Source organism: Apteryx mantelli, chromosome 1 (genome assembly GCF_036417845.1).
Source record: "Apteryx mantelli isolate bAptMan1 chromosome 1, bAptMan1.hap1, whole genome shotgun sequence".
Taxonomy (NCBI): domain Eukaryota; kingdom Metazoa; phylum Chordata; class Aves; order Apterygiformes; family Apterygidae; genus Apteryx; species Apteryx mantelli.
Window position 1 is genome coordinate 208,776,647 of NC_089978.1, and position 25,551 is coordinate 208,802,197.

The window sequence follows — 25,551 nt, forward strand, 5'->3', positions numbered from 1 at the left end:
GCTGAGGGAGCCGAGAGGGGCACCCAGAGGATTGGGGTCGGGGCTGAGCCGCGGGAGGGACGAGGCGCAGGAGGCGCCCGCCTGCGGGCTCCCCTCAGGCGCCGCGCGCCCCTCAGCGTGCCAACCGCCGCTCCTCCTTGCCGGGAGGAGGCGCCCAGGAGACGGGGCTGCCGCGCCGGGGGCTGGCGGGAGCCCGGTACTCCCAAAGGGGGCCCCGGGCCCCCCGAGCCCGCCAGCTCCCTCCGCACCGCGGCGAGCCGGGGCGCAGAGCGCAGCGCGCGGGTTGCGCGCCCGCCGCCGGCCCCCGCCGCCATCTTGCTGCCCCGGCGCCGCGGGCCGCGGCCGGGCGGGGGCGGCCCCGAGCCCGCGCGGCGCCGCGCCATGGTGAGGAGCAGGGCGCTGTGGAGCTGCTGCCTGGGGCTGCCTGCGGCTCGCTGGCCGGGTGGGAAGCAGCCGCCGCTGAACGGCTGCTGCCGGGGAGCCGCGGAGCCGCGGGGGCGGGGCGGCACCATGGAGGAGGAGGAGGAGGACGACGAGGCGCCTCAGCGGCAGCAGCCCGGAAGGTGAGGGGCTGCGCGGGGCGGCGCGCCGGGGCCGCGGCCGGGAGCAGCGGCGGCGGCGGGCAGGCACCTGCCGGCCCGGCGCCTCCCGGAGAGCCGCCCGGGGCTGCGCACCTGCCCGGGCCGCACCGCGGCCGGAGCGGAGCAGAGCGGAGCCGGCGCCCCGCGGCCGCTCGCAAAGTTGAGGTGGCGGCGGAGCTGCGAGGGCCGCGGGGCCCGGCCGCCGCCTGCCGAGGGCGCGGCGCTGCGGGCGGCCGTTTAAAAAGTTGGGATTCGGAGCCCCTTTCACACCGATTTATATATTTAAAAAAAAAAAAAAAAAGCCCGGAAGAGAAAGTCATACTCTTTTCTTCTTCTTCTTCCCCCCCAGTGGCAATGCTTTCTTTTCCCTTAAATTGACAGTAAAATATGCTGCAGTATCCCTCGGAAAGAAACATTATATAATCTCCTAAAAAATATATATATATGCTTCACGATATTGCCGGCTTAGAGAAGGTTTTCCTCCTGCAGACGAGACACAGACGGATGCGGAGGGCGGGCGGTTGTGTAGCGCGGTGTTCCGCAAGTGCGGAGCGGAAGGTGTTCACGAAGTAATTTCAGGTAATTAGAGCAGTCAAATAATCGGAATGATGGCTAATTACCTGCAGTAAGGATGTAGGGGGCATGTTTGTTGAATGCCCTGCCTGCATGCGGCTAAGCTCGTATTCAGGTTCAGCAGAAATTATTTTTTTCTTGTGATGAGTATTTCTTAACCTTTATTTGCTAGCTGGCAGTTACGAAGCAAGCCTTCAGTTTACCTTTTTTGAGTGACTGATACACACAGTGTTGGCAGGGAAGTGTGACTTGTGCGTATGTATTTCAATTGATTTTTTCAAGCTATACTGACTAAAGTGACAGCAAAAATTAAAAATAGTGATAAGAAAATAAATTAGTGTTTATAACTTTTCTGTTTTCTGACAAAAAGCTCTTAAGTGGTCTTTTTTTTTCTAATTCATAGTAAATAATTTATCATTTAACAGAGTAAGTAGACCTGCTTTATTGAATAGGTAAAACTTGGAGAGGAAAAAAATGAAAATCTTATTTCACAGATGAAATAAGATTTTATCTTATTAATGCAAGAATTATTGCAACAGTTGCCTCAGAAATATCTGAGATGATCTGAAATTGAGATATGTAATATAAAACAGATAATGATAACTTTGCATACCAGAAGACTGGAAAGCCTAGTATGATTTATTTGCTATGATAGCAAGGACAAGTGGGAGAGAGGGTTCAGGAGAGGAGGAGGGTAAGGGATGAAAGTCAAACTGCTCAAACATAAATAACAGCTAATTGAGCTTCAGCTTGGCCTAAATCAAAAGAGGTCTGCAGCCTTTTTGAAAGGAAGCAATCCATTATTATTACTGTCTTTATTTGTATAAACTAACTAGATTTGAGGAACTGCCTCAGCAGAAATCCTTCTGATAAAAATTCATTCAGCCCTGATAAGCCTGAGACTGAACCAGAGCTGCTATTTCTCAAATCAGAAATTAACTTTAAAATTCTTTGCTATACTGCAACTGGGCAAGCAGTTGTTTTGTCTGGAATTAGGAAGATGCTAATACTGCCTTAATATTAAGTGCCTCTATATATAACACCTGCCATGACATTTCTTTTTTGGTCACGTTTATAAATCCATTCCTGATCTCGCTTTAATTTTTTTCAGTCAATTGCTGTAAGTATGTAGCTTGTAGGCTGCTAGCACTGTAATTGGGGCCGTACTTCTAATGTGCTCAGAGCAGGGCCGTGGTAAATCACTTGGCCATCTTGTCTCTAAGTGCATCTAGAGGCTGCGGGTAAAAAGGATTTTTCTTCGAAGCATATGTTGTACTTGGATTGAATTTTTTTAGAAAATCTAGGAAAGAAGTGTCAACGTTATTTACCATTTGTGTGTGATATTAGTTATGTGGCAGCTGTATAAAGTAGGGATGATTTGGGTTTGAATAGCATACAGCTAAAGCCAAACAGATAAACCTGACAAAGCTGTTCAGCAAAGAGACTCGGATAAAACACTTTGCTGCTGTTGTGTCCCTGTTGTGAAAAATAAGGTTTGATAAGGTGTTGTGTGAGGAAAAGTCAAGCAGTAAGGAATAACAGAGTGTGGGTGTATATCAAGAGATTTTTGTTATGTAAGACCTGTTTGCACAGTTGGAGCTGATGGTACTATCTGTGGGTAAGGTTTATTAGAAGATTTCATTTTTTTTTGTTGCTTATAATGTTTGGAAATAATTTCAGTTTAGGCTGAAATTTTGCATGCTGTGTACTGTTTTTTGAGGGAAGGTTTCAGTGAGGTTCAGCTGTTTCTGATAATAAGATTGAGGCAACAGCAAGTTGTTTGTGTTTTTTATTTAGGTTTGCTCAAATGAAACACTTTGTCTTCTGAGAACACCTACATATTTGGAACAATGCCTTGAAAATTAGTAGATGGCTAACATTTGTGTTGGAAATGTGCCTTGACTCCTCCATCAGGGAAAAAAAATCAGCTTTAAAATTACTGCTTTTGTTGTTGACTAATAACCACAGCACTTTATATTTCACTTAGAATATATGACAAGACGTAATTTAAAATTGTGGGGACAGAGGCTGGGTGTATATAGGAAAAAGGGTTGTTGGGAAAAATGTTAATGTGTTGTGATGTTTTCAGTTTCCCTCGGTGTTTGTGTTTTGCTTTGTCTGGTATTCTACCACTTGTAATTTCTTTCAACTGCTGTGTTCTTGTTACAGCACTCTTTCAGCTCTATCTCCTATGCTTTCTGGCTTTACAGTGTTAAGGTCTGAGAATTTTAAACTTGAGTATTTGGAAAGATTGAGCTTCTTCTAGATTAACTTCTGTGAAACATAGTCTTTGAACAGTTACATTCAGCAAAATATAACATAAGGAAATTAAAAAATTTCCTTTCTTAAAGAAATAAGTTTAACTGATCGGGAAATAATTATTTGGATTTCAGTATGATTGAAGTTAAATGTTATAAATAGTTCTATAAAGACTGTAAATATATAAGGAGTGTGTGTGTACATATGCAGAGAGAGGGAGTGTGTTGTTTGGACAAGCAGAAGTAGAGCATATATTGAAATGTAAGTGTGAAGTAGATAGAGAATTTAGGGAAATATTTTGATATTGCTGGGAAATGACATTGGATCCTGTGTGCCTGGACTTTGAACTCGAGAGGGAATGAACTAGACTGGCATTTAAATATGTATATAAACAAAAATCTCATGATTATGTATAGTAATTAAAAAATAAAAGCTAGTTTAGTGCTTGGGAGTTGCTGCACTTCCTGCATCACTGAGGTTTTATAGGGTTTAAAAAGATTATTCTCAGTGTGTCTCTAGAGAAGGTTTGCATAGGAGTTTGTTCCTTTCTGGCATGGAGAAAAAAGGAAAAAGAAAATTAAAAGGCTTAGTAGTATGAGCTGGAGATAGCAATTGCAGAGTTGCAGACATAAAAATGGCAGAGTTACATATAAATGGACTGCTTCAGATCCTGCTTTGCTATTTGGGACCTATGGATAAAGGTTTTAACATGATTTCTGTGTACTTTTATTAAAGCATTCTTATCTTTCCTCTATGAGCACATGCTACAAAAAAAAAAAATCTAATTTCTACCATAGAATGCTCAAGTAGAGCCTTTGTCTCATATGTAAAGTTATTTATAAGTATTATGTAGTCATATTTAAGATATGTAAGATAGGAGACCTTTAATACCGTCAGGACAGAATGTAAGCTTATAATATTTTAAAACCTCCTTTTATTTAAGAAAACCCATGCTAGGAGGTCCAACATCACGTAATAACTTGAAATACTAAAAATAAAATGCATAGTTTGTTAACGCAGAGAGGTGGTTAAAGTGTGTTTATAAATGCAGAACTTCATAGTTTGTTTGTTCTAACAGTAAGGCCTGTCCTGGAAAGGTTGGCACCTGTGATTAGCTGCAGACACATCAGTAGACCAGCTGAAATTAATAAACTGTTCCTCTGTGTAAATACTTACAGGAGAAGAGTTGGTACCAGAAACCTAAAGCTGGGGTCCAGATCCTGTCATGGAACAGGTTGCATGTTTGCTCTTTTAGAGACTTTTCCTGGAGCTCTTTACAAGGATGAAGGGCTGTCTGGGGAGATTACCATTGCTGCTGCAGTCCACGGGTTATCTGTGCTCAGCTGTGGGCATGCGCTGTCTTCTGTTATTTCTGTGTTCATTTTAAAAATTGCTTGCATTTTTTTGATTCATCATCCAGTTACCGTCTTGCATATTGTAACACAGCTGTAATGCACAAACCTTGCCTCTGCATGTTGTCAGCCTGAGTAGTAGTGCAGGTAAGAACTCTTTCATTCTAGCGCCTGTTTCCCACATTCTTTCATATACCTTGGTAGCGATACAAAGTTGGTTGTTTAGGGAGAGTGCAGTAAAATGCTTTCCGTTTTGGAGTAGGGAAGACTGACTCGTGCTTTCCTTCTACGACTGCTTCAGGAATAGCACAGAAATGCTGCTACTTAAACTCCATTGTAATGATAGTCTAGGCCACTCTTTTAAATATGATGACCATATATTTGGGGATACTTTGATTCAAGACTGCAGTAAAAGAGTAGAGGAGGAGATAACTTGTTTTAGTAGGCATGTATAGGTAAAGAAACTGGCTACTGGGTCTGTTGTCTGTGCTAAATATGCATGGTCCATATAGATGACTAGTAGCATAACTGGGCTATATAGAGTATGTATATACCAGGTAACTTGTGTAATATTTAATGAGTCCCAAGTAGGTCTGGGGAGTATAAGTGCCTGTATTGGACAGGGACAGTTAGCTGGCACCGGTGCCTGGAAACAAAGAGAGAATAATTCTGTGTTGTCCCGCTTCCAGGAAGAGGCATCTTAATTCAGTTCACGCGACACCTGCAGCTGCTCAGATTTAAGCCAGGACTGAGAAACAGCTGACTCCAGGTGCTACTGATGGACGTGATTCTAAAGACTATTTACATTTGTGTCCAAAGGCGTTTAAGAGTGTAGCTGATATGCACTCATAATCATTATGAATAACTTTCTATTGGTTTAGCTCCCTTAGTGAATGGCAGGAAAGTAGAGGTAGGAATGCATAGTAGCAGGAGTGGGCTTCCTTTTGGGGTGCTAGCTAGCTATCAAATTTGCTTGGTTATAATATGAAACTTCACTTCTGGGGATGGGGAAGAGGCAGCCAGAGAGTTTAAGCAGCACCACTACTGAATGTGAAACTTTGGACAGGGAATAGAAAATGAAATGTTTTAGGGGCAAGGGAAGCCTTTGAATCTGACTCTGTGGCAGATGTAACTGAGCTACACTGAAAGAATTCTAGATGGGGGGCGAATCTCATAAATTATGCTGCACTGGCATAGGCAGCTTTTGTTTATAACAGTGTTGTCCTGCTCTCGCACTTCCCTGTCTGTCCAGTTTGTTGGTATTGACCATTACATGTCTGCACGGCGATCCAGGTGAAACGTTAGCACTTCTTTAGGGGATGGGAAGGTAAGAAGTGACTCTCTAGATCAATTAGATCAATTTTGTGATCGAATTTGCCATGTGGACATAAATGTTTGTTCTGGCAAGCCTGGGGGTGTGGTGAGTGCAGATGAGAATGGCTGATGGTGGCCACTGCTTAAGAAAGACAGCTGCTGTGAGGTGTCTAGCCATGGTCTTCTGTTGTTAGGTATACTCCTATATTTCCTTTATTTGTAATTAAAATCTCAGTCTCTATTATGTCTAAATAAAACTTTGCTTTGTTTTACCATTGATTCTCAAAACTAGATAGAATTTGGATGAATCCTTTGCTGTGTTTAAGGGATCGTCTATAGGGAGAGCTACTTCAGTTTCTGATATCAGCTCAGTTACTCATCTTTAATTCTGTTAGCACACCAAATTACTGTAAAGTCAGGATACGTACTGGTCTGTAAGAACAGAGAAGAACATGCTGGCAAGCTATAGCTGTGCTATAAAATGGGTGCACCCAAGAATGGAAGACGGCTATACTAGCATGGAGTTTGGGGGATTGTGGATGTCTTGAAAATACTCTTATCAGAATAGGACATCACGCAAAATCCCTAGCTGGTTGTTAAAACAGTTTGAACAAAACTTTCTGTAGTGCTTGTTCTAGAATGATCTTTTAAACGGAAAACTCAAATAATAGAAGTATTTATAGATAAGTTAGTTCCAAGCTTGAGAAATCTTTGTGTGAAATATTAAGTGTGTCTGGAAAATCTGCTGTTGTAACTGGTTTGAACAGCCTGAAGTACTTCACAATAAAAGTTAAATGCATTAGAATTTTCCAGTTTCAAACTGTTCATTAATTAATACAGACAATTTCAGACCTGAAGGAAAAATAAAAGCACAGCCAAGATTTAGCTGGCCATGATTTGTTAGTTAAGCGTGTGAGAGGCTTTTTTGGAAAAAAAAAAAAAAAAGACTTGTTAGCCCCCTAATATTTGCAAATATCTTACTTTTTAGCTAAAGTTCTTTTTTTAGTTTCAAGCCAAAGTGCACTTCTTGCAGTCATTAAAAATATATAGAGAAAGAAAACTTCTGAGTTATGTACAGCAGCACACAGCTTGCAGAAAGCTCGGATACTTGCTTCAATAAGGCTATGGTGCTATGATAAAGCACAAACCGATGTAGTTCACTAGGTCTTGTGTGCCGTCCCTTTTAGCTCATGTGTAGCGCAGCCCAGTTCTGAATGTGCTCTGTGTCCAGAGACTGCAATTAGAAATGAAACTTGTTGCTTCCAAAGTAGAGAACAAAAAAGGCTGTTTTGAAAGCTCTGGGATGTTTGCAAGGTGACTTTGATGCTCCATGGCTGTCGCTGGGTTCCATTAAACCAGGTTTTCATTATAATTCTTTTTTAAACTTTTAGTTTATGAATTTGTTAAGTGAACAATATGTTTCTGTGTAGAAAAGGATAAACTTGTTCTGGCAAACTTTGCAGGTAGTGGCATGTCTGCGCATGGTTAGATGCTTAGTAGGGAGAGTTATATCTGTTTCAGGTATGGAGTAGTAGATGTTAGAGGGCACTGGGAGAAAATGCGAAGACTAATCCAATAGTTTTTGTGTTGTTGCATGTATCCTAAATAAAGTTAAAATAGCTTGGCACTTGAAGCTCCGCAGTGTTTAAAATGAGCGTTTTAAAAGGAAAAAAAAAATTCCTGTAATTTTTAATTTATATATTCTGTTTTCAAGCTTCTTTTGAAACAGACATGAAAAAGTATTAAAATGTTTAACTAACCTTTTAATGGTTTTCCTAAATAAAAGACTTGAAGCCAAAATATTTTTTCTTATATCTGAGATTTCAGTCATATAAGCAATGCTAAAATAAATGAATGACTGAGCCAAAACCTACTGCCTCAAAGGCTATACCTATTTTCCAGGTATAAACCTATTTGCCGTGCCAAAAGACGTGAGTTTCCAGTGACCGACCTACGGTTTCTGTTTTGCTTTGTGAATTAGTAGGGGCACCTTGATGTTTGGTGCTGGCAAACCAGTTATGTGAGCTCTGCATCTTGATTCCTGTTCAGCTTCGTCCCATTCATCAAGTAGTGGTGTTCTTCCCTTCTGCCTCCAGCGCTTTCTGGCATGGTGGATGTGGCATGGCCACACAAAGTCTCATTCAGCAGTTCTTGCGCGTCGGTGCTTTTCCTTCTCTGACTGAAGTTGGGTGAAGCCTCTCTGAGCACGGCGGTGCTGCAGAGGTGTGGTGCTTTCTGCCCAAGCCCCCCGTACGAGTGATGGCAATCCCCTTGTTCTGTCTCATGAGTAAGCCGCCTTATTCTGAAGGACGTTTGCCATTTCGTTGAGTTAAGAAGCAGTGTAATGCTCGTAAATAGAATAGTAGTCTTCCTCCGTTGGTTTAAAACTGCAGAAAACAGCAGATTTCTTTATTACAATAACAAATATCCACTGAGAGCACAACCCCTCTTCCTTATCCTCCCTCCCTCAAGTGAACAATGTCCTAGTCCAGTCTGACTTTAGTGTCTCTGTCACTCACAACTTGGCTGGCACCCCAGTGCTTAAATTTATTTTTCAAGTGCCAAACTATTATTTTTCTTTGGGAAGAACTCAAGAAAACTGGGTGAATTATCAACTCATTCCTGACTGGGTGTTTTATGCTATTTAAAATATAGCTGCCAAATCTCCTTGTATGTAAAGGCTTTCTGGTGCAAAAGGATAATAATCTTTTAGATTAATAACTGGTTCAGTTTCATATTAAGCTAATAATTGAAACATGCTGGCTTCCTAGAAATGATTGTCTGCCGTTTTTTCAAAAGGAAGATTAGCTTGCTTGTGCTGTATTCCATAAATGCTCTTGGATATATTTTATCAGCTTAAACGAAGCAGAAGTGAAGAGGCAAGATGGATACTTTAAAGAAAAGTACAGGTCCCCAGGAATACTTCATCAGTTAATTGCTTGTAAATGTATCCCTTTCGTATGCACGTAAAAGAGTTTGAAGTATTCTGTGAGCACTGAGGTCTTTTCCCCCTTCCATGGCTTATGGAGTACTGATGAAAGTTATGTATGTGCATCATGTGGAAAATATGTTGGCAGACAGCTACCTGCAGTGCCTTAAATGCCTTGGCATTGTCTCGGTTCAGTCAGCATCGCTGATCCCTGCTTTCCCCAGAGGTTTATACTTTCAGAGGAAGATCAAAGGTTTATATAAAAAATTTAAGCAAAAGCAAAATTCACTTATTTTAGAGATGCATGAATAGATAAATGGAAGCTTAAAAATAAAACCTTAGGCACTTTTGTCTCTAATATAAAGTGCCTTGTAGGACCAATAATTACAGAGATTTATATATTTAAAGATCAGACATCTGAGATGTTAACAGATTTCCTGGAATTAAGCAGCTATCTGATTAAACTTTGGTAATTTGTTTTCATGATGCTTTCTAGAAGAGTAGGTGTTTTATGCTGTGTCTGCATGCTTTGCTAAATTAATAAGCTGACTTGGCATTGAAAATGCTCTTTGAGGAACGCCCATAAAACTTTTGAGTTAAAATAACAGAATATTTATTACTTTTTTTTTTTGGTATTCCATCTGCCTTTTTGTGCTCATTCTTTTTGTTTCCATTTATGTCGCTTTAAAATAGCATGGAGCGAGTTGGGTGGCCATTCCATTGAAGGCTGATTACTTTAAATATAGAATAGAGGAGAAAGCCTAGGAGTATCAAGAATTACAATTAAAATTACAATGGAGTTATGGTATCTTATTGTGAAATAGAAGGTGCATAAATGGATTGGTCTCTGTAACCTACAGCAAAACTATAATACAAAGAAATTACATTTAATTATTACTGTAACTGAGAGTATTCCTGCTCAAAAAACAGTGTCAGCAATGTCTGCTGAATGTTGATTGATGCTCCTTTACCAGAAGTTGGTTTTGATGCATTAATATTTTCTCTGCCATATGGTAGAATAATGGTTATTTTGATTAGCTGTGCAGAGGTTTTGAACAATAGTCATGTATTCACAATTAACATCATAATCTTGTTGCTCAGTAATCAGTTGTTGCTTAAGTAGCAGGAAAGGGCTCTGCATTTGAAGTTAAAGCATCACTGGTAAATGCCTTTTTTTGTTCAATTTGATAACACTTTATCTGTGTGTAAAAAGCTGAAATGTTGCACTATTTTATTTTTTTTGCTGTAACTGAAGTTATGAGAGATACAGTGAGTTCTGCCTCATCAGCTACTTAGAAAAATATCTCATTTAAAAATAATAATTTCTAAGGAAACTACTGAAGGTTATATGTAATTCTGTTCTCTGAAAATGTTCTTTGAGTGGACTGACTCTGGTACAGAAGCCTGGTGCTTCTCGTATGGGTACATCAGTTAAAGGGTGAGTATCTAAGTTAGTGAAAAGGTAGGTGGTCTAAAACATGCGGTGGAGAGTTTTCCACAGTACTAACTTCACAATTTATAATTGAAAGCTCTTCCTGTATCAAAACAATATATCCTGCTGTCTGTTTGTTACTGGTCATCATCTACTTTTTAGTCAGGTGGAGTTCCTCAGTACCAAGAAGTTGAGCACTTTTTAAAATACCAACCCCTTCTACTCCCCCTTTTTTGTTGTTGTTAAATGCTGGCAGAACATTGAAATGTTGAAAGTAAATATAGAAGCTGAAGCATTTAGCTTTGACTGAATTGCTTCAGCAACTTGTTAAGTAAAATGCAGATCTTTGTTTTCTCCACCTTGGATATAGTGAGATCTGTAGGACTCATTCCTAAGCTCTACAAAGTATGTGTGCTCTATGGAGTAAGAGACTGACTACTGAGGTCTAAGTTTTCTGAGAAATGTCCCTAAATTGTGACTTTAGAGAAATCAGCTTTTCTCAGTTTCTCCACTTTTTTGCATTTTGCAATGGAATTAAGAACAGATGCTGCAGCCATCATTTATTTGAGACATCCCAAACTTCTGTGGCATTTCACTAGCCAGTTCAGTTAAATTTGTATTAAACTTACCTTTAAACAGTTAACTCTGCTGTTATTACAATAAGCTTATCTCTCCTATTTTGTCCAAAACAAAAGCAGACCAAATGTCTTTTGTGGTCTGAGTTTTCTGCATGTATGTGCATGTGTTGATGCATCTTGTAGGCAGAAGTAATATGTTAATGCTACATGAGACTGCTGCCTTTATTACAGAACAAAGTCACTATATAGGCAAATCCTAAAGTACTGTATAGTTCCAGTGTCTCTTGGACAGGTTTGCAGGATCATGTTACGTCAGGCACTGAATGTCATAAGCTTCAGGAGGGACTTAGTATTCTTCCAAAACGTAAATTAGGGATCCCTTCCCCCTCAGTCTTATAGTTGGTAGATAATAGTGTTAGCATCTGAAGCTGTGCATACCAGGGAGGAAAATTTTGCCTGGACTACAAAGAGATCTCATGTCTACTTGCCAAGGCATGTTTTTTGAAGTCTTTTGTGTAACAGCAACTGTTTTAAAAGTGTGTTTGTTGAGAAAAATACATTAGATCATAAAATAAGAAGGGCGGGCTTGTTTCTAGTGTGTGTGAGAATGTTCAGGTTTATGAATGTTGATCTTAATCCAAGAAAAGATTGATTAATTGAACATGTATTTTTAGTTCTTCTCAAAAAGATATGGATAAGAAAGCAGATGAAGAGCAGCCTTTGCCTGCGTGCAACCAGTACCCCAAAGAAGCAGTGAGGAAACGTCAGAATTCGGGTCGCTGTTCCAGGGGCAGCGATTCTTCCAGGACCTCCAGGAAGAGCTTCAGGCTGGACTACAGATTAGAAGAAGATGTAACTAAATCAAAGAGGGGCAAAGATGGGAGATTTGTCAACCCATGGCCAACATGGAAACCGCCAACCTTGCCAAATATTTTGAAATGGTCCCTCATGGAAAAAAATAACAGCAATGTGCCAGGCTCAAAACAGGTAAATACTTGCATGTTTTCTGTTCCTGATACTGATTGCTTTTGCCCTCTGCCCTTTTCAGTAAAACAGGAGAATTTCTAAGCAAAAATTGTTAGGCTCTCATCAGTTTTTTTTTTTCCTCTGATTTTAGTACTGTATTACCTTCTTTTAAAAATGTGAGTTAATCCTTTCTGACTCTTTAAATTTTTTTCCTTCCTGTTAATTCCACCTTTGATTTATCCAGCTCAGTTTATATTTATGAAAACTACAAAAATGGCCTCCTAGTTCAACCATAAATTTCAGTCATGCTGTTTCTTTTTTTAATAGGTGTTATCCTGTGAATCATACTGTGGACCACTGTTCATATTGAAAATAATAGCTGTGTCATACCTCACTTAAAATTTTGGGCATTTTTTTCCAGACTATCTACTATATATTTTATATATTTTTTTTTGTAAAAACTGTACCAAATAATTACTGTCATTTACTTATGGAAGTGTTTTTCCCCGCCTTCCTCCAGTGCAAATCTGTTTCTTTGTTTCAGTACATCAAGACACAAAAAAATTGCATATGTTAAAGCTAACCTGAGCAAGGATTTGTACTGAAATGTTAAAGATACAGTGTCAGCTTACTGAGAAATACCATTACTTGTTCTTTATTTGTATTGCTTCTGTCAGATATTGTATACAAAGATGGTCTTAAAAAGAAAGGGGGAGGGGGAGTGATCTCTGAGAGAAACTTTGTTTCTGTGAACAGGAATGGGTACTGGAAAACCACCCTTTATCTTTGTGTCCCCAACAGTGTTACCACTGTTAGGGCTACAGTTTTGACAGCTAAGATTACTTCTCAGTGTATTTTCTCATGCATTGACTGAACTACAGAAATACTGTGCTAAGGAGTGAACAACTAGAGAAATCATTTTTGAACCAGCAGGCATTAATAAGGTTTTTAAGCATCCAAGAAGCAAGCACAGTTGTAAATCTCATAATATTTAGCAAAGAGTGTATGCTTTTCATTTTTATGTGAATTACCTGTGAAGGAAGCTATTTGATCATCCCTACTGACAAGAAAGCGGTGTTACTTATTAACACATGATGGTCAGAGTTTTTTGGATTTCTTTAAGTATTTGTGGCAGAGAATATATTTAGGGAAGAAGTAATCTTAGCTGTAATTGTTCTATAATAATTTGACTTCAGAATGAGGCACAAGAAAGCTATTTCAGTCTTGGGTTTCCTTCCAACAATTTACCGTGTTTTTAAATTTGATGCTCTGCTTCTAGACATTGTTTGTACCTTGTAGTAATAACCGCAGCTGTGTCTCACCTAAGTGGGTACAAGCTCTCTAGCTCTGCAAGCTCTTCCTCTTCGATGTGCTGCATTATCGCGCTTTGTGCACATTTATGCAAAATTCACCCCCTGGCTTGTTCCAGCTGCCTTTGACAGCTGCCCAATTCTGTATATGTACAGGAGATATAGTAAGTGCTAATGATATCTTGTCAGCAGCAGTCAGGAAAGCTGGTTAGAAACTGAAAGGCAGTGCTCTGCTGTGCTACGGGCTGCAGCGTGTACAGCTCCCCAATGGCAGTGGAGAACTGCAGCGCTCCCCTTTAATTTACAGGATCTCTATTGCTGCAATAAAGGATGATTACAAAGAAATCTACTCTGTACCAGCTGTAAAGTTGTCTGATCCAGTTAGGATTCATTTTGGACTAATTTGTTGCTTTGCATCTGAAATTTTTGAAATAAGTACTTGCAATTATTTAGTAGCTTTGAGAAGTAAATCAGAAATAGAAAAACCTTGATAGGGATCTGTGAAATGCACTTCTTGGGGACTTGGCCATTTCGATGCTTCTTCTACCTATGTCTCCTCCACATCTAGGTCAACCTCTAAAGTGCTTCTGAGCTTGTTTAAGGTTAAAACTGAGAGCACCGTGCTTTGTTGGCACGGCTAGCTCTAGCAAACCTAGAACAGCCTGCTGCTTCTGTTTCCACTTCGAGTGCCAGTGATACCTGCGTACACTGGAGAGGTTTGTTTTATCTGTACAAAGTACTTTGCATATGTAAAATATATATATATATTATCCAGGATACATACTTTGCTGTTTAAAAGCAATGTGCATTGTAATCATGCCTTCACAACAAGCCTCTGTTATTATCCAGGATGCATAGACTTTCTGTACTTTCATTACAGGCTATATTAATGACTTTTTTTGGTGCCGTGGAAGTGTCTTTAATTATTAGGTGTTGAATCAACAGTTTAGACTGTTCTAATTTCTGAAAAATCCAGTGGTATTCCAGTATGTACTAAGCACCAAAAATCAATTAGCTGATCTTACCAAAGCTAGTCATGTGTTTCTTCTTGCTTTGCATTAGGAAAGAAAGAGCGTGGAGGGGGAGAGGGCAGCAGAGCAGAAAGAACTTTCATATTATTTCTGTGATAAGACATTTTCTTCTGTGGGTAGCCAATTTGGCAATAATGTCATATTTCAAAGTTCTGTTGTAACTCTTATAGTATCAATATTTGTTTCTGGTCAGCCTGGCAAAGAACAAAATGTACTAAGGCAGGATAAGGTTCTGTAAGATTATATATTTCGTCTATTATGTTGTTCTATCCTGCTGTCCAAGTTTTAACAATTTCCTATGAAGTATACTGCCAATAAAACTTGTGCCTTAGTTTGAGATCCTACGATCGGAGTAATGAGTTCTTAATGCTTCAAAAGCTAGGCCCCAGTCCAGATTTTGAACCAAGAAGTAAGTTTTCAATCATCAAGAAACAGTATTTTTTTTTGACTTCCTGTTCTTTGGAGTAGAACCTGAAAATGCACCTCTCCTTTTCCTATGACTAATTCTAAGGATGGGATCCACGTAGGTCAACGTTTCTCAAACTTAATGAATAAATAAATGTAATCTCCTGTTTGACTCAACTGTCACGTGGCAATTCATTTCACTGCCTCTCTCCTTTTCCAGTTGCAACTTAAAGTTGGCCCTGAGGAGACACGTTGAGCCTTGCGAGTTGCAGCTTGGTTTTTTTCAGGATGGGGGAGTGAGGCGTGACTATACATAAGCAGTTCCTTGCTTATTGTAAGCAAACTTTCAACAGCTACTAGTACTGGCCAGAAAACTGCTTGGTATAAATACTGTGGCCACTGAGTAGAATGACTTTTCTTTCATCCACCTGATGGGGGAATGGAGCAGTTGCCTTATTATTTGAAAGGGCAGAATTTAATTTTTCCTAACAGTTTATGTTATTTTGGGGTTTGGAGTCATGACACATTTCTGAGAACATAGTGAACTAGTCTGACCTCCAGTACAATAATACTGGAGTATTTTGGTCACCTGCCTTCTTATTGAGCCCAGTAATTTGTTGGTTTCTAGCATACTTTTGAAAAACTAAAAAAAACACATGCATTAAGAACTGATTTTTTTTTTTGTTTCAAGTATCTGTCTGTGTGATTTATTCTGATGGCTCAATAAAATACTTGATTTCTGATTTTAGTCCACTGAAGAGTCACTTATTTGAATTGATGCCTCTGTATCACAAACCTGTAAATCTGGTACAGAGTCAATGCTTGCAAAGTTACAGCTCCCTGTGCTGTGGGTTTGCCTGGAGCTCTTGTTCAGAGAATTTTGTTTAAACAGGGCAGGGTGCCAGTTGCTCCGGCTGTGCTACCCTTCATTTATCTTTCTTCCTGTCTGTGTGTCCTTTGCAAATGCTTTTGGTAGTGATTAATTTTACCTTTAGATCAAGTACTAGAAAAATGTAATAATGTTGGTCCTAGTGGCATCCCTGTAAAAACTTTTGTAGTGCATATATTTGAGTCCCAGTTAAGAACTCATTGTTCACATCCACCATTTAGCCAGTTCCTAATCCATTTAGTATTGCTTATTAATATTGCATGGTGCTAATTAAAAAAAAGTTTGTTTTGTCAGATGCCAGCAGAGGGGGATACATTTAGAGTTCTCAGATTAATTTGTAGTCTAGCTTTCCAAACAGTTACTTAAAAAGAACATTTTCCATAAAAATGTACTTAAAATGTACTTACTGACATAAATTGCATTATGACAATTAATTATTGTAAAGTTCCGTATCTGGGTTTCCATTAATTTGCCTTAATAACCTGATTAGTTGGGTAAACCACTTAAAATTCAGTGGATTGCCCAAATTTTCATTCTTGAATATTCTGTTTGTGGATCTTCCACTCTTTTCTTTTAAAGTGTGATGATATAACAACACTGGTATCTGTGCTTCAGATTTCTTCTGTCACTTCTATATAGGTAAAATGAAACAGAAATAAGGAACTGATGCCTCTTTCCTGGAGAAGCAGCAGCTTGTTTCAGTCTAATGCTCATACTTTGCTTTTTCTTATATGATTTAAGTGGTTTTGTGGTGTTAACCATATATTCAGCTTTACAGAAAGTTATTCATGCAATAACTTATGAAATTTTAGACATCTAAACTGTCACAGTGTCATCTAGGCTTTCAAGGGAGCAGGAGTTCAGCTCTGTATCAGCCAAGGCTAACCCACTATCCTAGAAATAGAATGTGAAAGCAACAACCACGATGGGGAGAATCTTCTAGGAACGGGAAATGTTGGGACATCTGTTATTAGCCAGGGAGAGAAGAATGTCAAGGGATTGTAGAAGTTGCCTAACACAGGAAATACAAGGAGTTTAGACCAGAACTATTTGGGAGGAGAGGCTCAGCCACCATTGGACAGAGCTAGAGATGGTCAGGAACGCCGAGAAGACTTTTCTTTCTTAAACAACAACAAAAAATGAAAACAAAAAACTTTTTTAATTAAAAATAATGTTTTTGCATATGCGTTTCAACCAAACTGTGGTCAAGAATGTAACGGTCTGTTCAAAGTGAGAGAATGGTTTCATGATCAGTTTAAGCAGATCACGTCCAGCCATAGCCCCCTTTGTGAGCTCTTGAGGCTGTGCATAGAGCCAAATTTGGAGGGTGGCCAAGCTGAAAGCCATCTCTTTTCCTCTTCTAGATCAGTGTTCAGTTGGATCAGTTCTCTGACTTGTCAGACTTGAGTAGTGACTGCACAAACATTAATGTTGATACAAGAGGGCAGGCAGGGGAGGTCTCAGTAACTTGGTTCCACCAGAGTACGGAGTTAGGCTGGTTTATGTCAATCTGGAACTACATTCTGAGCATACAGGGAGATCAGTATAGTGATTTATTCAATAATAATTAAAGTTTAATTCCCTAGAAGGCTTCAATAAAACATCTTGAGAAGCGTATTTAAGTGTATAAAGAACCACCTTAAAAATGAAATCTGAGTTTTAGTCTGCATTGCACTAATGCTCATTGAGTTATTGGCAGGACATGGAGAGAGAATCGTAAAAGCAAACATTAGCCAAGTGAGGTTAATATCTATGTGCTGCTTCTACAGATAATGAAGAGAGAGTTTCTGCTAGAGCATAACGGAAGAGAGCTTTTGTGCAGTACCTTGGGGAGCATTGCATCCTCTTTAATCAGTAGGTTTGCGACTTCCTTGCGCTAAAACTTGGGGAAGGCACCATTTGGTTCCACAAGCTAAACTTGAGCATTCGTTGCAGTAACAGTGTATATATTCTTTTCCAGGTCAAGAAGACCAGCAAGTTCCAAGCCTTTTCCAGCATGCTGTTAATGCCTTGCTTTCATTGCAGTGCTTTCAGGCTCCTTTTCTCTGTTAGTAGGTCCCTTGGTCTGATAATGCTCTTGAGCTCTCTGTTCTCTCGAGAGAAGTGAAAATGTGACCACCACCACCCCCCACCAAAAAAAAAAAAAAAAAAAAAGAAGATAAAGTAGCTGGGGAAACAGGCACTAAAAATGTGTTCCAGCTGTCTGGGTGCCTAAAAATATAAACAAAACACAAGTCTTGAATATAATGATTTGTGCCTTCTATGAAGTTTTTGTTCCATAGCCAAGTACATTCTGAGATATCTCATGAGTGTTGTGTTCTTTTTTGTTAGGAACTTGATAAAGAGCTCCCAGTGTTAAAACCCTACTTTGTTCAAAACCCGGAACTGGCTGGAAAGACTGGAACTGGTATGCGAGTCACGTGGTTGGGACATGCCTCAGTTATGGTGGAAATGGATGAACTTGTGTTTCTTACTGACCCAGTCTTCAGCCAGCGGGCTTCCCCTACGCAGCTGATGGGTCCCAAGCGCTTCCGGGGACCCCCGTGCACAGTAGACCAGCTCCCCAAAATAGATGCAGTCATGATCAGCCACACGCATTATGATCATTTGGACTACAACACTGTAATGAGCTTAAACGAGCGCTTTGGCAGTGAGCTGCGCTGGTTTGTGCCTCTAGGGCTCTTAGACTGGATGCAGAGATGCGGTTGTGAGAACGTGATTGAACTGGATTGGTGGGAAGAGAACTGCGTCCCTGGTCGTGATGCGGTGACTTTTGTCTTCACCCCTTCTCAACATTGGTGCAAAAGGACTGCAACAGATGACAACAAGGTTCTTTGGGGCAGCTGGTCTGTCTTGGGACCTTGGAATAGGTTTTTCTTTTCAGGAGATACTGGATACTGTGTTGCTTTTGAACAGATAGGTAAAAGGTTTGGACCTTTTGATCTTGCAGCCATCCCCATTGGAGCTTATGAGCCAAGGTATGAAAACCTAAGTTTGATCAAAAGATATAAATGAAATGATACAGTGATGGCAAAAAGTACAGACAGAAGTGAAAAACTATCTTAAAGTTTTACAGTGGAATATAATAATTTTATAGTGGAAAATGAAGGCAAAAGAAAGAAGTTGCTGAATGATGAAAGGCAAGGAGCTGAAATATCTAGGATATTTGCCTATGTATGTGTGGTGGTGGTATTGAGGTTTTTTTGTGTGTGTGTTTTTGTTGGTTTTTTTTGTCTTAACAGGGATGAATCAGACTTTCATGAGAAATTTTGAGTAAAAATAAGGAAATACTTTGACTTTTCCTCTTCAGTAGCATCACTCAATCACAGCCATTTAGATGCACATAACTCGGTGCATTTTCTCTTGCTTCAGTCCTCATGCTATTTTTGCAACTTATCTGGAGATAGAGATGAATCCCTTACAGTATGTGAAAGATCTGTTTGCTTGGCATCTATACCCTACTTATCATGGGATATCTAGGTTTTTGAACAATAACAGCTCTTTCATAATGGTGGAAGCAAAGCATGTATAGGCTGCGAAGGCAAGATAGGAATCAGAACTATGTGATAAAAATCCACTATTTCTCAAGAATTGCTAAGTTCTGTCCTCTGCTTTACCACCATTCCCTTAGGCTATCTGCTGAAACATGCTTTTTTGTATGCGCTGCTAGCACAAAATGATTTCAAAGATGGATTTAAATCTACAGTTGTAATGCCTCAAGGCACCAGTATTATGTCCTTTTATCATTAAAAATACAGATAAGAAAAAAACCTTTTTCAAAAGAGGAGTGAAATAAATGAACTGCTGTGTTGTATGTTGATGTTTTCTAGCTTGTGATTTTGAATGTTCTGTATGTTGTCCAGACATATGTACCCCATAATATTTTAGGTGAGCATATTTTTCAGACATCTTGCCGCTTACCAGTGAAATTAAGTGCAAGATTTCTTCTTTATTTAGATAACAATTAAAATTTGCCTTGTGTTTTGGTAGGTGGTTTATGAAATATCAACACGTGGATCCTGAAGAAGCAGTAAGAATCCATATTGATGTTCAAGCAAAGAAGTCCGTAGCAATTCACTGGGGAACCTTTGCTTTAGCAAATGAGGTAAGTTTGAATGGTAAGTTTGAATTCAGATTTCCCAAGTACACAATCATGTTCACAACATGTTCATGCAATTTAACCTACTTATCTGTAAGTGTATTAACTTTTCACTCAGATAAAGTTACATCATTATTACGTGTACTGCAGTTCAAATTGATGTTTTGCTTTTCATAACAAATATACAAAATATTTCCATGGTTAAGATTGATTTCAAAGTATAGAGTTATCAAAACAAATCTGGAGGTATTAGCATTCTGTAACTTTAGCAAAATAATTTTTAGATGTTGAGTTCCTTTTTGATGGAAAAGTCAATGATACAGAAAAATGCATTGGGAACCTTACATTAAGCAGAGTATTTGAAATATCCTCTTTGTTGGTAGAGGAATCGAGTGCACAGACATGACCAACATTCCTTCTGATTTAGAGAAAATAAATATTATGCATTGAAAAATGTAGATCTCAGAAGAACATCCATTTTTTTGGAATTTATTGCCTACCTTCATGTTTTGTATATGGTATAAGGTTGAAGATAAATATTAAAATGCAGAACAGATGGCTTGAGGAGAGAGAGAGATTGAAGCAGCCAAAAAAATGACTCTCTAGTCCAGCATTTCAAAACCTGTATCTGTGCCCTAAAGTTTGAACTTCTGAATCAGACATTGATTCTTATGACAGTGCCTCTGTGGTTGGTTGGTTTGTTTGTTTTAATATGTAATCTAGAAAGAGAAATTAATGTGGAAGGTCAAAAAATCTGTAACAGTTCTTTGGTTCTCAATGATCCATATTGGAAAATAAAGTAGGTATGATAGTGCATTAGCAATCATTTTAGAATCTCCAGACAGAAAAAATAAAACCCCCAAAATTCCAGATAACTTCCCATGAAATAGGATAATTGTAGGGGGATTCAGATAACTAGAATATATCTTGTAGCATGAGCCTGATGCCTGAAAACTGAGGAACATGAAAGGTGGGAACATGCGTACACTCCTGAATTTACTTCTACTATTGTTTTGCTAGGGGTCAATAAGAATTGAATGCCTTTAGTTCAATACAGTATTTATTAATCCTCTGACTATTTAGTCAATACTTTGAATCAATCATCAAAAATTCAATTTATAGTTAAATATCAGCTTCTAGCAAGAATATGAAAAACTCTGTTATCCTTAGCAGTTGCTGTTTTGTTTCCTCCCCCCACACCGTACCTTCCCCCCCCCCCCCAGTTGTAATAAGCAGGTTACTAGGGTACCTTAACAGTGACTAAAAATGCAGTGAAAGGGAAGTATCTATACCTACTTTGATATACTTTGGTAGCTGTTTTTCAACTTTTTTAAATATCAGTTGCACTTTATGCTTTAACTCAGTTCTCTGGCTGTTAGCTATGTTCACCTGCTATGTTGTATTTTCTTTTAACTTAGGTGCAACATTTTCTATCCAGGATGCTTTTAAACTATGTCACCAGCACCAAAGATAGAAAGGTTACAGTATATTTAGAAGCACAAAAAACTGAATGACTACTCCCATATGATGCCTTTTATAAAATATAACTAATATAAATTTCAAATGTTACAAATATAATGAAGTAACATCAGGGGAATAGTATTGAAATGGTGCTACTTTTTCGAACATTAAAATTGGCAAGTTTGTTATAAAATGGGGGGAAATGAAAGCTTTTTAAGTCATGGATTTTGTCATTTCGTCACGTTTTTACTAATGAGAGAAAGCGCCATCTACTGATCTGTCAACACTTCTTCCTTGAAGACAACTCTTCTTCTGTGCTAGGAATAAGTAATGACCGTGTTTCGCTTTCTAAGGGATCCTGTTAAATACATTGAGGAAGTCTGATTTTTGGATGATAGTTGTCTTACTGGTTACATTAAGACTGTAAATCAGAATTCTTACTGTTTACATTAAAAATGAAACCAAACATTTCTGTTCACTTTGACAAATACATTCCCCTTCTTCTATAAATATATTTTAAACATGAACCAGTTTGTATAGAGCTTTTTTCCAAATGCTGCGGTTGTATCTTTTTTCTCATGTCATTCTTATCTTTCCAGTATTACTTGGATCCTCCAGTTAAACTGAACGAAGCTCTTGAAAGATACGGCTTGAAAAAAGAAGATTTCTTCCTCTTAAATCATGGAGAATCACGAGACTTGAGTACAAATGATGATGGGTTTGAATAATGAAACACTAGCAATTCCTTATAAGCCTTGTTGGATCTGAACTAGGAGCTGATATTACAAATGTTAATTTAATATACTTACAAAGTAGATTTTTGAGTGGATTGGATTTTTAGATTCTAGGTTTGTCAGTTTCATAACTAAAACTTCCATGCAGACTTCATGATAAATTTTCCTACTTAAATTGTTTACAAATTATGAGGTGATCTAAACACTGGTTAATATATAAGGTATTGTGGAGGAATAACTTGCAGTTTCAACTCTTATGTACGTCTCTGATAAATAGTGTTCTTTTTTAACACTTTTATTTTCAGCTTATCTATAACAGCAATAATGACCTCAGAACAGGACATATTCTTAGAATTAATGGCAGACTTGAATTCGTCGTCTTTAGAATGTCATCTCCCACTTGTTGGTCATTAATCTTCAAGTTATGCCCTGTACCTTGATAGCTTCAGTGCATGTTTTGTGGGGAGGAGTCTTCCAATAAAGCACAAGTACAGTAAAATAAATATTTTACTGAGTGCTTCTACACTTTCATTTATTGAGGAACCACAAAAGCTGAATTTTAAAATGATCTAAAGAAATGTGCCTTTTAAAGAGAGAGATTACTTCATATTGCATCATTAATGCATAAAACTTACTGCTGGCCAGAATATCTGCACACTTTTGCTATTTTGTCAGTATTTTTAAGTTAGGCCTGAATGCGTCTAAAATAATTTTCTTGTCAAATGCAGTACATGGAATGGAAAAATCCCTTAATGGCGCTTGTCTCTGTGTTGACTCAGTCTATTATTAGGTACTTTTTTTTTTTTAAGTGAAAAATCTTAAGCCAAGGGCTGTGGTAATTTTTTATAGCTTCCCTGTGATTTTTACAAAGTTGAATGAGAGATTAAAAAACTGTTCAGTATTGTAAGACTTGGCTAAATATATCTGTATCAAATTGCCATACTAATTACAAAATTAAAGCCTGTTGCTGCCAAAAAAGGTTCTTATTCTCCTTCATAATTCATTTGAAAATAAATAATGTTAAGATTTTTTTTGGTCATGCTTTGTTACAGTCTACTGGTTATGTATTTCTTTTTCTTGCTCTTGTTGTGCATTACATTTTACATTCATAGCCTATGAGGCTAGATTAAAAAAATATATATATATTTCCCTGTAGTTTAAAGACATGAACTTCTAGCAACTCATTAAAACAAATTAATGAGATTTCATGCTAAGAACAAACTGAAGCAGTCTCCAAACTGTTGACAGTTATCTTTAAAAAGTTGTAGTGGGAAGTCCTAGAAATCCTAAAGAACTTAATACCAACAAAGAACAGCATAAGCAAGCAAAGATCAGCTCATCCAAGTTCATACTGTGAACAAATGATTAAACTATTTATACAGTAATACATAAGCTAATAGCTTTTATTTCTTTGGTGTGATTTGTCTTTGACAAACAGCAAGATTACCTTCTTTTACAGGACATTTCTGGCATAGTGGATCAGAGAAAGCCTCTTTATTATTATGGCTGTGGATACTGTTCCATGTAATAGTTCCAGGAAAAAAAAACTAAGTATGGTCTAGATGTACTCATTGGAATGTGTTCAAAACAGGGTTAAAACTAGTGTCAGTAGCTCACTGTTAATTTTGGGAGGGCATTTCAGAGGAAGTCTGTGTTGGGCCTCATATTTATACAATAGCATCATTAATGATTTGGATAATGTGATGCAAAGTACATGTACATAATCTTGTGGAGGACACCAAGCTGCAGGATGTTATGAGTACTTTGAAGGAGAGGCTTAAAACTAAAAAGTTGCTTCTCCAATTTTCAAAATTATCAGTAAAGACTTACAAAATTCTGTATTTTGGAAAGAAAAATGAAACTAAAATAGGAATATAACTGACTAAGCAGCAATGTAGCAGGTAAGTACTGAATTATAAGAATCAAAACCTAAATATTAGTCAGCAATGGGATGTTTTGTTTTAGATGTATTAATTCACAGTATTTGTATGTAGAATGGTCACTGTTGCATTTTGCTTGGTGCTGATAAGATTCCATCTGGGGTAGGGAGTAGAGGATAAAAAAGTTAGAGACACTTGTGTGAAGACAAACTGGAGAGTCTTGCATTATTTCTAAGTATCTCAGTAGTAGTGTTCTATGAAGAAAGGTTTAAAATTTAGCTTTTTATTTAGACTAGAAAGACTGCGGTAACATTTAAAAAAAATTCATGTATTTTAGAGGACAACTGTCACTTGTTTCTGTTTTCCTACCCTTTCCTTTGGTAGGTAATCAACTTTAATTATCAAAAAGAACATGTAGTATGTTGGAAAACTGATTTTTTTAGGTTGGAGAAAATGAAGGACACCTAAGCATCTCCATTGCTGAGATTAAGAACAGATATACCTAGAACAGGCTAGTCTAAGTTCTTGTTGCCTTGGAAGAGGAAGATGGGCTAGGTGACTTCTTAGTGTCTGGCCTAGCCCTTATTTTTCTTCACTAAATATAGAAGGAGACAAAATTTAAAATCTGTAAAATGTGGTGAAACATTTAAGTGATTTTTAAGTTACATAGCATAAAACAAACAGCATTTCTGGAGCAGTGGAAAGGAGCAAAGGAAGTTTATTATCAATGCAGTGTTTGTCAGGGCTCTGACAGATTAACTGGAAATCATGCCAGCCTTCTACTTCTGCCTTAACAGTATTCCTGATTAGTTAAAACTATCCAGACAGATAAATGAGATACACGTAGCTTGACCTATTTGTTGATTAGGGCATAGATATTGTTATAAAAGTTACCTACTGAAAAATATAGAATCTACTGGATATACAGAAAGAGTACTGTTTTTACTAACAGCAGCTTCCATGTATTGGCTCAGAAAGACAAAGCATGTGGTAACAGTTTGGGTAATAGAGTTCTCTTAAAAATGATACAGGGTAGAAAACTGTTTCCAGCCTTTGCATCTGATACTTCACTTTCTCCATGGTATTTAGGAAGTTTTAGTAGCCTTGTTTCAGTGTAAAGTGTTTTCTACTACATGTTTTATGTTCATCAGTGAACTCTTCCTTCACTCTCCTGTACAGTAATTTTTAGATATATTCCATTTCATTTTGAATTAATGCACAGAGATGACTGGAAGTTTGGAGGGACTAACGCAAAGAAGCACTGACTGTGATGAAGCTCCGTTTGCAAAGAAGCAGTAGAGTCTTCCAAGGAAAGCTGACTCAAGGTCTGCTGCAGAGCTGCATGTGTGTGTTTTGGGGGTGTGGGGTTTTTTTTGTTTGTGTTTTTTTTTGTTTGTGGGGTTTTCTTTGTTTTTTTAAACTCACTCTCCCCATGGCAAGGGACTGGGGCCGTGGGACTCCCAAGCAGATAATCTTTGGTGCACAACAGGTATATTAAAGACTGCACTTTGAAAAAATACACATGCTTTCTTTCAGAACTATCACTTCAAGGGAGTTAAAATCCATTTGATTTTGCTCAAGTAATGAAACTTTGCATGTGCTGTGGTTAACTGCACTGCAGTTTGCCAAATGGAGGGGTACATTAAACATGAGTGTAGTTTTAGAGTATATTCTGTGCAGGTAAGGTGAAAAAAACATAGGCTAGATAATTTTAATATGCAGTTTTCATTGGAAATATTTTGCAGGAAGTCAGTGATA

At 38.4% G+C, this 25,551-nt stretch overlaps 1 protein-coding gene across 2 annotated transcripts; it reads left to right on the plus strand.

The window, feature by feature from the left end:
• The first annotated feature begins 366 nt into the window (after positions 1-366).
• Positions 367-22,942, plus strand: NAPEPLD (N-acyl phosphatidylethanolamine phospholipase D). 2 transcript variants are annotated; one of them, XM_067316727.1, is made up of 5 exons: positions 367-563; positions 11,693-12,005; positions 17,951-18,597; positions 19,610-19,724; positions 21,779-22,942. In XM_067316727.1, the coding sequence occupies exons 1-5, from the start codon at positions 382-384 to the stop codon at positions 21,905-21,907; spliced, it is 1,386 nt and encodes a 461-aa protein (XP_067172828.1). In that variant the 5' UTR covers positions 367-381; the 3' UTR covers positions 21,908-22,942. The 2 variants fall into 2 exon arrangements, with proteins under 2 accessions (XP_067172828.1, XP_013799685.1); XM_013944231.2 differs by lacking the exon at positions 367-563 and adding an exon at positions 1,127-1,160.
• The last annotated feature ends 2,609 nt before the right edge of the window (positions 22,943-25,551 follow it).

What these genes read in the sequence shown, in the direction of transcription:
- NAPEPLD (XM_067316727.1), top strand. Translation starts at nt 382, where the DNA reads ATGGTGAGGAGCAGGGCGCTGTGGAGCTGCTGCCTGGGGCTGCCTGCG. An exon ending in CAGCGGCAGCAGCCCGGAAG is followed by an intron (nt 564 to 11,692) that starts GTGAGGGGCTGC and finishes ATGTATTTTTAG; the next exon opens with TTCTTCTCAAAAAGATATGG. An exon ending in CCTTTGCTTTAGCAAATGAG is followed by an intron (nt 19,725 to 21,778) that starts GTAAGTTTGAAT and finishes TTATCTTTCCAG; the next exon opens with TATTACTTGGATCCTCCAGT.